Genomic DNA, 13,207 nt, shown 5'->3' with positions numbered 1-13,207 from the left:
TGGGAATTAAACACCCCTTTGCTCATTTGTGGGTCTCCCTCCAAAGAGCAAACCATGCAGTCAGGTTTCTGTCTCCTGAGATGCAGTGGGGCTGGAAACCTGCACCACCCTGAGCCATCCACCTTCTCCCCATTGGTTTGGGAACCTCTCCCAGTGCAGAGATATAAGAGCCGGTCCCTGCATTTGCAGAACAAGCGACTGCCAGCCCTGCCGAGGGCAGTGAGGACACAGCAATACGGCTCTTTCACAGGGAGCAGCATTTTTACTGGTCCTTCTTACTCAGTTATCTCCAAAATAAGATTTAATACAGCCCAGGAGCAGATGTTTTTAATTGGTAGACAATAGTAAAGGCCGATTACTCTACTCATAAGCAACAGTTGTGTTTGTACTTAGAAGTGCCATCATCATTTATCCTAACAGGCTTCTGTTCTACTTTATCATCCCTTCAACAAATCCCTAGGAGAAATTCAAACTTTTCTGCGTGGAGAGATCAGAAGCATCCCGTGATTTATATTTATGGCCATCCTCCTTGATTGTCCTCTAGAAGAGAGCTGGGACAGAAACAGAACAGGCATGCTTCTTTAGAAATAGAGAAGTTAAAAAAAATAATGGCAGCTGTTACCATTTGTGCTACACCAGAGTCTCGCTCTGCAGTCAGCACGGAGCTTGTCTGTACTAGTTTCTTCTATAAACGAAGCAGCAGCTGGAGCAGGACTTGTTGGGAATGCTGAAACTGATTTCACAACGCAGCTAGCAGCTCTTTCAGAACTATTAGTAGTCAAGATTTCATTAGCTCATTAGGGGTGGATTTGTTTCTCCAAAATATTCATGACCAAATTTAATTACGAGTCTTCATGAAAACCATAAGACTGCAGACATGATCTGGGACTTTAGAGCCAGTGAGGGGAATGGAAGAGCTTGCTGCAGACCTTAGCAGACAGCTTTGTAATCAGGATTTGAGCAGGTTAACTGCGCACTGACCGTCCCAAAGGTCAGTGGGAGACCACAGCAGTGCTACAAACAAACCCCGTGTGCTGCTTACTGTCATACGAAGACTCGCTGCTCTGCCTGCAGGGCTGAAGAGATCAGAGCTCTCATATCAACACCGAGTGCTGGTGCAAGATGGACTCTCATTCTTCAGTTTACACCCAGTGTACAAGTTCAGAACAATACAGTGCTATTTCAGAGGCAAAAAGTCAACATCATGAAATCATCTTCCTGGCCTGCATTAGAAATAGCGTGGCCAGCAGGAGCAGGGAGGTGATCAGCCCCCTGTACTCAGCACTGGTGAGGCCGCACCTCGAGTACTGCGTTCAGTTTAGGGCCCCTCACTACAGGAAAGATGTTGAGATCCTGGAGCGTGTCCAGAGAAGGGCAACGAAACTGGTGAGGGGTCTGGAGCACAAACCTTATGAGGAGAGGCTGAGGGAGCTGGGATTGTTCAGTGTGGAGAAGAGGAGGCTCAGGGGAGCCCTCATTGCATTCTACAACCTCCTGAAGGGAGGTTGTGGTGAAGAGGGATTTGGCCTCTTCTCCCAGGCAACGAGCAGGACATGGGGCAATGGCTACAAGTTGTGTCAGAGGTTCAGGCTGGACATAAGGAAGAACTGTTTCTCTCAGAGAGTAGTCAGGCACTGCAGTGGCTGCCCAGGGAGGTGGTGGAGTTGCCGTCCCTGGCAGTGCTCAAGAGGCATCTGGATGACGTGCTGCGTGATGTGGTTTAGTGCTGGTGGTGGCAATGGTGATGGAGACGGTTGGACTGGATGATCTTATAGGTTGTTTCCAACCTTGTGATTCTGTGATCCACTGAATAAACACTGTCAATACAACAAATTAAGGATCACACATTCAATCTGGACTCGTAGTTGAACTGAAAACTAAAAACATTTCATAAAGGTAAATCTAAAGACATATATGCAAGCAGATAAACTGTAGCAACTACATATTACCTTGCAGCTCTTCTAAATCCAATGGACTGTTATAACCAAACTGACATTCTAGACTTGCATTGGAACCAGGCTGGTCTAAGCAACCCAACTTTGTACAACAGGCATTCTCTAACAAAGGCATTTCTTGGCTATGGCTGCTCCCGCAGTTCAGGCTGTGGCCCAACACACAGTGCACAGCCACCACAGCTCAACCTGACCAGTGCTGGAGCTGCACCACCAACCTAAATTGAGAACTCCACAGATGCTCAGCACATTGAGATGAGGCACACCGCCCTTGCAGCTGTGCAGAAGCAGGGGGTGGACACTTTCTGACAACACAGAAACTCTTTAAAGTTATCTGGAACAACTCACAGGAATGGTAGAGCCCCAGCTTCCACACTGGAAGGTATAAATACATCAAGTTACCCCAAAAGCCTTTCAAGCAAACCCAGGGCAGACGCTGCAGCATCCTTATGGCTGAGGCTCTCAGGACACCCACCTGATGTAGGTTGCACTGAACCACAACAGAGGAGCAAGGATGAGCTCCCACCATCAGCTAGGAAACCAATTGCTCATAAGCACACAAATAAGTGATTTTGTGAATTAATGGAACAGTGAATGAGGAAATTAACCAGTCTATTGAAAGGCGGCTGAGTCCTTGTTTAATTTTCAATCAAAGAGCTTATGACATGGAAGTTTGATTCGTATGGTGAGTCGTCCTGTATAGGAGAGGTCTAAACAAACCATGATGCTTGGCTCAGTATTAATGTCAGAAATAATACAGGGTTAAGTGACATTCATAGATTCACAGCCTGCAACAAAGTGGCAGTTTCTCAGCCTTCACAAAGACTGCATCTCTTTGCCATCTGCTTCGTTTACACTAACATTGGCCAAAATTGCACAAACCTCACTAACAGAGTTAACAGAAAACCCTTAAACAAGAAATTCTCTTTGGTTCTACTTCTTCATTTACATCCTGGTTCATATTTTTTCCTAGCTGATACATAATTCCACCATGTCCTGGTATTTAAAAAAGCCCTGAGCTCTCCCAAGTGACCTTACAGCTCTGTGCTTGCTCCAAACTCTTCCTGGCCTGCAAACATCCGGCAGCTCCATGCCTGCTTTACACTGGCCAAGAGAATGTAGGAAGTGCTGAGTGAATGAACTCTTGGATCAGGGATAGCATTAGGATGAATGCTCCCAGGAGAGATTCTTCCTCTCCTGTTAATCAAAGGAAATACTCCATCTAAATACAGCTGGCACCTTTATCTACTTTTACCTTTCTTACACACAAGCTGGAGTCAGTCCAGGATTGTAGAGTATTTGGCCAAAACAACTGTATCTCATATCAGCTGCAGGGATGTATACACTGCAGCATCATGCCTACCTTCCGCTATGAGGCATGAAAGGATTTCCTTCCACTGTGTCAGCCCTGTTGTTTTCAAACATTAACATTGTCTGAGCTTTACCTTGACAGAGAAAAACAACTTTCATCAGCAAAGCTGTATTTATTTGCTGCCAAAAGAGGATATCCTTCCAGTTCCATTATATATTGGCCACCTGCTATGGTCCTACCAAGAGCTACAGGCTCCTGTTCACTCAAGAACTTACATTAACTCCTCCTGTACTACAGAGGAGCCAGACAAAGAACAAATACCACCTTCACGATGCACACAGTCATCTCCCCTCCTGGATGATAAAGGATATTTTCAATTATTTTAGCCCTGCAATGAAGCAGAATTTCGAGCTTCAGACATATGACCTTAGCCAGCTGCACGTTCGGTTGGATATCACACCCAGCCTCCCTCCCCACCGCACCGACGAGGAAACCACTCTTCTGTGCTATGAAGTCACCCTATGCAGCAATGCAAGGGAACCAACTTCTCACTGGCAATGCCCAGCTGTGAGTGTTACTCTTTGCCTTAGGCCCAAGGCCTAACAGACACTCAAGAAACCCGGATTATTTTCAGCAGTCCCTTTGGGGTTTAAACCAAGGCAACAGGTCAGTACCACTGCTCAGCCATCCCACAGACCACACACCACAGGCTAGCCAAAGGAAGCAGACTTCTCAGGTGCTCTCCATGGCAGATGAAGGCCGGTGAAGGTTCAGCAAGAACTGAAGATGAAGACATCTGCCACGCCACCTCCTCCAGGAAACAGGCACTCACTGGACCTCAGCTAATTGCCATCAACTGAGGTGCTTCAGAGAGAAGAGTGCAGATGTGATACAGCCTCTCAGCTGAAGGAATGATGAACACTCATAACGTATGTCATTATATTGGCTCTTAGTTATAATGGTCTCTGGTGCTGCATTAGGTAGCCTGGCAGGGATAACTGTTAAAAAAAAAAAGCAAAAAACCCAACACACAACCACTTGATCAGGAACTTGCTGTCACTACTCCAGCAATGCCCTGGCTGCTCACTGAGCTAGTACTGAACAGTAAGAGTGATGGTCACACAGGACCCTGCCTCTGTGTTCCTCACCTCCTTGATACTTTCTAACAGTACGCCTAACAGTAACATGTTGGTGCAGTCCTCCACTTCTATCCAAGTCCATCATCCTAGGAGGCATGTTCCGCACAAGGGCAAAAAAGAACACAGAGATCAGCACTTCAGTACTACAACAATCAACAAATAGGAATTCCTGCAGTAGAAACGTGCTTGGGTCTCAGCCAAGCCGTTACAAAAGTGCTGGGTCCCAGCCATACAGCATAGTCAGGATTATCTCCTATGTCCGGGCTCTGCCATAGGATGGCAGTGTGTTCGTTCAGGTGGACACTCACACATCAGCAGCCACAGTATTCAAGCAGTCTGGGACATCTCCAGTTATAACAAAGGGACACAATTTCATATTAATTAAAAACTAAATGACTAACTCAGACCAGTGAATTAACATTAGTATTGCCAGGCATTATGCAAGAGGATTTGAGGGTCCCAGAGCTCCAATCTCTAAATTTTAAGAGGACATGAAAAAGAGACCAGAACGTGGCTTACTTTAAGAGGCCCCCCAGTGAGGACTGCCCTCCTAATTTTCCATGCGATACCAACATTTCACTCGTACAAAGCTAGCACAGAAGATTTAGTGACAAAGACACTCATTTTAACAAGAGCCTCAGATTTTGCACAGAGCTCAACAGCCCAGGCACCGGTGGAACATGCAATGCAGATGGAAACAATTATTTAGGAGGGGAAGAACTCCTGCATGCACAGAGCAACATTTCACTAAAACTGAATAACCTCCCACCAACACATTCCAGACTCCTGGAGTAATCTGCTTTGGGGAATATGCTTTAAGCTACATCAGCTTTTGTATTTCTTTCTCCAAACTTCTTTGCAATCACAGAACACGCTCCCCTGCGAGCTGACCTAACGGTCTTACCAAACAGCAAATACCAGAAAGTATTATAAACATCCAAACCTAAAACCTAGTTAGAGTCCTACATTTTCAAGCAATGGGTTTTGAGTTCAGACAAGCTTTTTCAATGCACAACAGACCTGGAAGGACTTATCCACATGATTAACCATGCTGCTGACTTCTACCTCAAGCCTGGGGCATAACGTAATGAGTAAATCATACAGGCCATATTTGATATATAGGAAGTTTTTTCAGTTACTATTTTCTTGTTTTATTTAATATTTCACTGATAAGCAGAACTCGCACTCCTGCCTGGCACTGGTGAGCTGGAGGCTGCTTTTTAGTAAACAAATCAAAATCACTTTTGTTAGAAAGAAACAGCATTACAGAAAGGAATACCGACTGATTAGAAACATCTAATTACAAGCAATCCTTTCAAGTCAGCTGCATGAGGACTATTTCATATAACATGTTGCAGGATTAAAAATAACTCCACCAGGTTTCAATTAAGAAGCAACACCATATGGATTTTACATTCACAACAGGAAAGCTCAAACACTATGTCAGGACCAAGACATTTTTATGCAGCACTTCAACTGCTCAAATGGAAGCATGTGGGCCATGGCTTCCCCAAGTAAGCTAGAGTTACACTAAACAAAGAGCCTAGAAGATGTACAAACGCAGACTAAACTTCAACCTTATATCAATCTTATGTTGCAACCTCCAAGTCTTAAAAGATTTAAAAAAGAATCCTCCCTCCTCATGCAGCCACAGCAAGCTTCCAAACCATCACATCTCCTGCAAGGATCCTCAGGTCACCATCTCCTTCCCCACCCTGCTTAAAGCAGGGTCAGCACTGAAGTGAGAGCAGGACGTGGAGGGCTTTGGCCAGCTGGGACATGTGAAGGAGCCACTTGTGCAGGCTGCATCTCAGAACTCCCGTGTACTCACAGGGAGCAATAGCTTTCCCTGTGGCACGCTGGGCCATCACCTCTTTTAATTTGTAATGCCTTGACAACTGATGTCAAGCAGTGGAAAACAACATTTCTGGTAAAAACACAATCTCAAATTCCTGAGCACCCCAAGCACAGTGCTGCTGCTGCTGCATCTTCTTGGGGCACGAGCCAAATCCTGAGCACTGTTTTCCAACACACAGCTGGACACACAAACCCCAATTCCTCAGCACCAAGAGCAGATGTCAGCCCAGCTGAATCACCCCAGGACTCCTCCAGGAGAAGGCAGCAACCAGCAGCAGTGCAGCACCCAGCTGCCTTACCCCAAAGTGCTCTGACATGCTGCTTTCTGGACACATTTATCACGTAAATCCACCAAAACACATTATGTCACTTCAGTTTACATGAAAGTAGAGTCTGGGTCTTTCGGCAGTTTCTTCCAGACTTTGAAGCTCATTGGAGAGCAAAACTGGTTGCTAAGTTTTTCATTGCACAATGCTTCCTGATGGAGTTTTAAGAATGTTTATCCAACCCCACCTCTGCAACATGCCTGCAAAGTAAATGCTTTACAAATAAGAAGGAAGGAAGAAAAAAAAAAAAAAAAGAGGGAGATTGAGTGATGCGCAAAAGGTCATAACACACCTACATCTGGTGTAGAGCAGCGCAGGCTTCTGGCTCCCTGGAGACTTTGCCTCAGTCAGAAGAAACTGCTGAAATACAGCTGAGAGAGGGAACTCTGTTAGAAGGAAGGTACGTACTTCGGAGTAAATAGGAGTGCCCTTGGACCAAGGCTGCTGGGTGCATACAAAACGGTGTGCTGCCCCAGGTGAACAGTCCTTATGGTGAATTGAACCCAAACCCACAGAGGAGCCTTGATTTCAAAGAAGCTTCTATTTGCAATCATTGCCAACAAGCTAACACTGGAAGAAGTTCTACAGCTGCCCAAATTCTGTGTGCTCTAGCACTCCTGCTGATGCCCAGAAAGCAGCTTCTGCTCATAACACAAAGGGAAACCAAAGCACAAATTCATGGATGCCGTTCAGGTACTTGCAGCCCATGAGGGAACTGAGGAATCACACCACGTCTACTGCGAGTTCCATACACCGCACAAAGCCCCAGGGGCAGGCACTGCAGCCTGTCTGGGAGAAACAGACCGCGTTAACAGAGAGGAACCGCAGCATCTGTGCTGTAGTGTTCAAACCACCTCTATGCTCAGACTCACCTCCGTGTCACACTCACACACCGTTCGCCCCGTGCAAAAAAATAAAGCTCGCTCCCCAGAAGTAACCGGCCGCGTTCCTCTCAGCAGGCTGCACATCCCGAAGCCGCACAGTTCCACCGGCACGTTCAGCCGGGCGGTGATTCCCGCAGTGCCCCCAGCCTCCCCGGGCAGCTCCTCGGGCACCGACCCCGCTGCTATTACGGGGACACCGGGAGCGCCAGCGGCCCGGCCGCGAGAATGCTATTCTGAGAGTATTTACACAGCCTAAAAACTGCTCGAAACACATATTTCGGTGTTCCCGGGCTTTAACGCATCACCGCGAACAGTAACATTCAGGCACCGGTTACCTGCCCATCTCAGTTTCCCAACTCCTTCCCCGCGGGCTGGCGGCTGCCTCGGCACATTGCGGCTCCTTTGTGAGCAAAGCCCACCGCGGGAGCCGAGCTCCTGCACACAGCGGCTCCGCGCTCGGCAGCTGCCCTTCCGCGCACGGCGACCGCGTGGAAAAAGGGGAAAGAAACACGGAGACCAACCGGCGCTCTTAGTCGCCCGGACGCGCTCTGCAAACAATAGCGGGCAAGGCGAGGAAAGACGGAGAAAGAAGAGCACGAAAGCAGCAGCAGCAGCCGCCCTCCCTGCCCGCCCCTCCCTCACGCACCGCCGCGGCTCCCCCGAGCGTCACCCGCAGCACCCGCCGCCTCCGAGCTGCGCGCTCAGCCCCGCCGCGACCCGCGGCTCCGTCCCGCCCCTCGGAGCCGCCCCGCCCCGCCCGGCTCCCCCTCAGCGGCCCGGCCGCGCTGCTCGGTGCGGTACCCAGCTCTGCGGATGCGTAAAGGCGATTTGCTCAGCAAACGTAAAAATGGCGTATCCGCATATATCTCCTCGAAATAAATGACCACGGATATAAAGACAGCGAGCAAACAAGTTTTATTTAAAAGCATGCTGCCCTGCATAAATATTTGGACGCGTGGACATCTGTGGGAAAGGCAAACGCAAACAAGGCGTGCTTCGTAATTACAGGCAGCAGAACCGTTACACAGTCTCCCCATGCAGGGCTGTGGAGAGTTGCCTTCACCTCAGGAATAGGGACAAACGGCAGTGCACTTCCCGGGCTGTGACTCCATATTTTCAACTTGTCTTTTAAAACGAATTGTGCAACGCGTGCATCAAAGCAACGGGCAAACGGCCCCTCAAGAACCTCTAGGGGACAGAACTACAGCATAGCCCCCTCGTGGCCCCAGGGAGCTGGCAGTGACCGTCTCTGGCAGTGGAATCCAACCTCATGTGCTGAAAAGGGTGTATTTGCACAGCTCCATACATGCTAAGGGTGTTTAGCCACTCTGAAAGTGATTTGTACTTTGCAGAAGGAGAGTAGCAGAGCACATTTCCAAGCTCTACGTGAGATACTACTTGCTGTGGTCCATTTAATAACACAGAACCAGTCAATACTGGTTACTTGGAAATTAGCTGTTGTGACCTGAGTGCATCAGCTTAGTCCAGACTGCATTTCTTTTTCAGGGAATTAACCTCTCCCTGCCATGCTGGAGTAGCTTTCACCGATGCTGAACAGGATTGCTGCTAACAGTCATAGAACTACCGGCTTCATTTCTACCTCGAGGCAGTCCTCTGAGCTGCACTCTGTTCTGTTTTCTTGTATCTCATCCCCAAGATTGAAGTTAACAGCCCTCTGCTTTGTAGCCTTGGGGAGCCCAGGATTTTCACAACATTTCCACGCAGCAAATCACAAAGCCGAGCCGCATCGACAGCCAGAGAGGATGGCAGAAGCTGAATCCTCAGGACATTACAGATCTGGAGCAAATGGCTGAGAAAAGTCCAGGTGAGAGAACAAAGCATGGAGCACAGCAGCTGGTGAAGAAAAGGGGAAGAGAATTGCCATGGAAATCACATTTTTGGAAGATGTTCAGTTTTCAGTAGGATATAAATAATGCGAGACCATACGCGGTTATCCCTTCTCTCATCCATCCAACACAACCAACACAGCCTGTTGGTGTCACAGGTCTTATGTTACCAGGGACAAGTTTAAACTCCAGTTCTTCAGACTGCTCTGAATAAGTGAATGCTTGCACATGCAAAGAGTTCTAGGAGAGCCGAGAGGTAACCTAGGCAATTCCAGGCTCATTCTTAGCATGTTTTCTTCTAGTTTTTGAGTACCGATAATGGAAAAATAATAATTAAAAACAAATCTTACAACACTGCTCTTGTTCTATCTTGTTAGCATTAGTGATGTCAAAGATCGTTTAGCATGAGATATTCCTGGTTCCATGCTAAAGGTCAGCTTCAGGGTGTGCTAGTCAAACAGATACAGCAATTTAAGACAATACCAGTCCTTGACAATTCTAGTTTAACAAAGCAGCCAGCCAAGCTGGTAGAAGTAAACATAGGTAACTGTTGCTGCAATTCAAAATTCCAGGCAATGTAAGTAGAGAGGACAGAACAGAGACAGAGGAGGCAGGAACTAGCTTTGCCTTCTGAGCCCCTGCTGCAGCAGGGCATACAAAGAGCAAGGAAAGAAGCCACACACAACCCTGATCTCTTCCACTCTTTCGGACATATCTTTTGGGATTTGTAAGAACTGCATGCAGTTCTTAAAGACTTTGCAAATATGTACACATACCTTCATAATACACACACACTTATACATATGTATGGTTCAATTTTATACATACTCTGTTCAATTTTGTACTCCCTGCAGTTGGTATACAACAGGAATCATTCCAAATAGGGATGACAGGGAGAGAAAACCTCTCGTTGTTCATTAACCAAGCAGAAACCAGTCTTGAAGATATCTCAGGCAGAGATGGAACAAAATAATAATACGAGCTGAGGCACAAAAGCAACAGATATGCAAAGAGATAGTCTGGTCGTGCACTCACCATTGTGATGTTACAGAGAACGCTCCTTCCCACATGGGAGGGTTTTATCTTTGGTTCTGGGACCAGCCCTCTGAGATGGCAGTTTGCTTTTGGCTTTGAACTCAGATAAGCAGGTTTGGGCCTTGGTTGTCCCACAGGGCCACTAGATTGCTTGTCCTCTTTAAATTCTGGACTTGCTGTGTCATCCTGGCTTTCATCATCTGTTGGTTCATCTTCAAGTTTAGATTCAGAATGAGACACATCAGCAATCAGAGATTGTTTCTTAGTTTCTTCTGCAGGAGGCATCTCTTCTGGAAATAGATTTTGAAATCTGTTACATTACAGTTAGTAGTTCTATCCAAGAGCTGGATAAAATTCTTCTGAATCCCTTTTACCTGGAATTAAGGATTTTCAATCCCAACTAGGCAACAAGAGGCCTATGCAAGTGTTTTATTTTAACCAATTAGTTTTTAATCAGCAACTACATTAAAGTCAAAGCTGAGTTATGCACTTATTTTATGCCACTTTACACTAGGAACGAGTAGGGAATAAAACAAGTGGGTATGACTTAATTAGGCAAGAAGACATTAAAAAGAGCATTGCTCTGTTTGGCTTCTTAAGAGTGACAGAGTACATCAAAGCTTAGTGATATATGTCGTCTTACTGATTGAAAGGGAATTGAGATCATGGAAGCCTGATGCAAATAATGGTCATCCTGGGGCCTGGTATTATAAAGGTAAATGCAGTGCACGTACCCTGAAAAAAATTTACATCAATAGAGGCATCAAAATATTTCAGAGTTACTCTGTCCAGGAAAAAATTGACAGCCAAACTCAATGTTAGAACAAGGCACAGCTAACCTTTACCTACACAATTCACGTGGTCATTTTATTCTGCTTTTCAGACACTAGAAGTGAGCCGTGCCTATGCTACTTAGGTAGTTTGTGCCATGATCATAGCTCCATAGAGCCTACACTCTTTAGTCACTGTCACTGCTTATCCACAGGAGTGCACGTGGATGTATGGAGAAACAGCTAGCAACAAGCAGAGATTTCTCTGAGCATCACTTGCACATTAAAACTGAAAAATAGGCACAGAGAGTCAGAAAATGCAGGGGTACACAAAGGCAAGGCAGGAAAGGTGATTAGAATAGAAGCCTCAGCTGTGGTGAATGCTTTCTGCTCCACTGCTGCCTGTGGGTCCAAAGGAATCATTTGGTTGTCTCCTGTAGGATCTGTTATAGAACAGGTTACCACAACGTTAAGTAAGAACCTGACTTGTTGAAGGCAGCTTTTATTCTTATTTTCCTTCCTACAGTTGTCCGTAAAAGGCAGAATTACTGCTTCTGATTGGAATCGACTTGTGATTGATTCCTTGGCTGCAATTGCTCATGTTCCAGGATTTGCAAAACCAGCCCAAGCTTTATGCCCAGGAGCACATCAGCAAGCCTATTATTAGCCTAAACCAAAGCTTCTTAGTTACTGACATGTTAGAATTAAGAGCAGTGGTAGAGCAGAGATACAAAGTAAATAAATGAAAATGCACATCCTGCTTCTTTAAGAAACTGGGTTTTTTTGTTTGTTTGTTTGTTTTTTAATCAGACTCAGCATTAATAAGAGAAGCCCTTAACAACTCCCCTGATAAAATCCACTCCCTCCCCAAAATACGCAGAGATGAACTATAATGCGGGAGTTTGAAACCATACCAAATTATTAGGAACCATTTCTTTTAAATAGTTATAAAATCTACAAAAGTTATTTGACTTTTATCTCTCTTAAATTGAATTAATTCTGAAGAAAAAAGAAGCAGCTAGCAGGAGTTAGTCTTATAAGCATTTTAACAGAAAAGTGTGATCATTTGATTTCCTGTAGGCCACCGAAAGTACAAAACCAACAAACAAAAACCACGCTTATTTTCCCTCTGTGAGGAGAGGCATTAGGCTAAAAGTAGCTCACAGAATGCTTTACAGATGAAGTTAATAGAGACAAAGCCTTTCTACAGATGCACGCATCCAATCAGCTGCAGAACTTACCTTCATTAAGTAAGAGCCGTAGCCAGATCACTGCTATGATCAGTGTTAGTACATATGGCAAAGAAAGGCAAAAGAAAACAGGCAAAGTCAGCTCAGTCACCAAAGGAACTGGAGGATACTTCATTGCTAGCTTCAGGTTAATCTAAGTTTAGAGCAGCTTGCTTGTTCTTTACTAACTACCTTTTTATAACTCTGATTGCATCACTGTGTTAATCACAAGAGGACCACTGGTATCCTCAGCACGGATTGCAAAAGGAACAGCCCTGTAAGGGCAGGGAGGGGGTGAAACAGATTAAGCACGGGATAAGGAGACCTGGGAAAACATCTGATTTGATTGTCACTGCTTCAGCTGGTAATTACAGGATAAGAATAAATTGGAAAGCCTTCAAGGCTGATGTTAAAATGGTAGGTAAAGGGATTCTTATATCTTCCAATACAGGGGTATAACTGAGCACTTCAATTGCTCTTTGAAACTGGTAGTGAAGGTAACTTCTGAGAAATCAGCAACACAGAATCAGGCTTGCAGATATTTAGAACATAACTACTAGCTAGTTAAAAAATGCTTATCCCAGTGCTCTTGTCTGACATGGAGTACATGTACTTCCCACCTTAACACAGATCCCATTTTTAACCTTCTCTGCATATTTCAATCTATTAGCGAATCCATTGGGAAAATATACTTTAATATACTTTAATATTAATTGCCTTCCTGTTTCCCTTCACTCCAAGAAAAGCAAGCTAGCATGCTTCATAGGACACGCATCTCTGTATACATTGCCTCACAAAGGAGCCCAGCGGGAGCTGAGTTAGGAGCAGATAGGTGGCTTTGATAACTTGGTGCTCA

The 13,207-nt window shown here is 45.6% G+C and overlaps 1 protein-coding gene across 1 annotated transcript; it reads right to left on the bottom strand.

Annotated features, from left to right (window-relative positions):
- Positions 1-8,396: 8,396 nt before the first annotated feature.
- On the bottom strand, positions 8,397-12,543 carry LOC122186768. The gene is made up of 3 exons (XM_042883685.1): positions 12,364-12,543; positions 10,353-10,642; positions 8,397-9,324 (listed from the first exon to the last, which is right to left on the bottom strand). Exons 1-3 carry the CDS (start codon positions 12,485-12,487, stop codon positions 9,067-9,069), a joined length of 672 nt encoding a protein of 223 aa, XP_042739619.1. The 5' UTR covers positions 12,488-12,543; the 3' UTR covers positions 8,397-9,066.
- Positions 12,544-13,207: the final 664 nt, after the last annotated feature.

Source organism: Lagopus leucura, unplaced genomic scaffold, assembly GCF_019238085.1.
Source record: "Lagopus leucura isolate 7727_CA_CO unplaced genomic scaffold, USGS_WTPT01 Super-Scaffold_100039, whole genome shotgun sequence".
In the NCBI taxonomy this organism is placed as follows: Eukaryota; Metazoa; Chordata; class Aves; order Galliformes; family Phasianidae; genus Lagopus; species Lagopus leucura.
The sequence above is the reverse complement of the archived record's forward strand: the minus strand, read 5'-3'. Positions and strand labels throughout refer to the sequence as shown.

Excerpts from the sequence above, each read along its gene's own strand:
- LOC122186768 (XM_042883685.1), bottom strand. The coding sequence starts at position 12,487 with ATGAAGTATCCTCCAGTTCCTTTGGTGACTGAGCTGACTTTGCCTGTT. Across the intron at positions 10,643-12,363 it reads ACGGCTCTTACTTAATGAAG|AAGAGATGCCTCCTGCAGAA; the intron begins GTAAGTTCTGCA and ends ATCTATTTCCAG. Across the intron at positions 9,325-10,352 it reads TTCTCTGTAACATCACAATG|CTGCTGTGCTCCATGCTTTG; the intron begins GTGAGTGCACGA and ends TTTCTTCACCAG.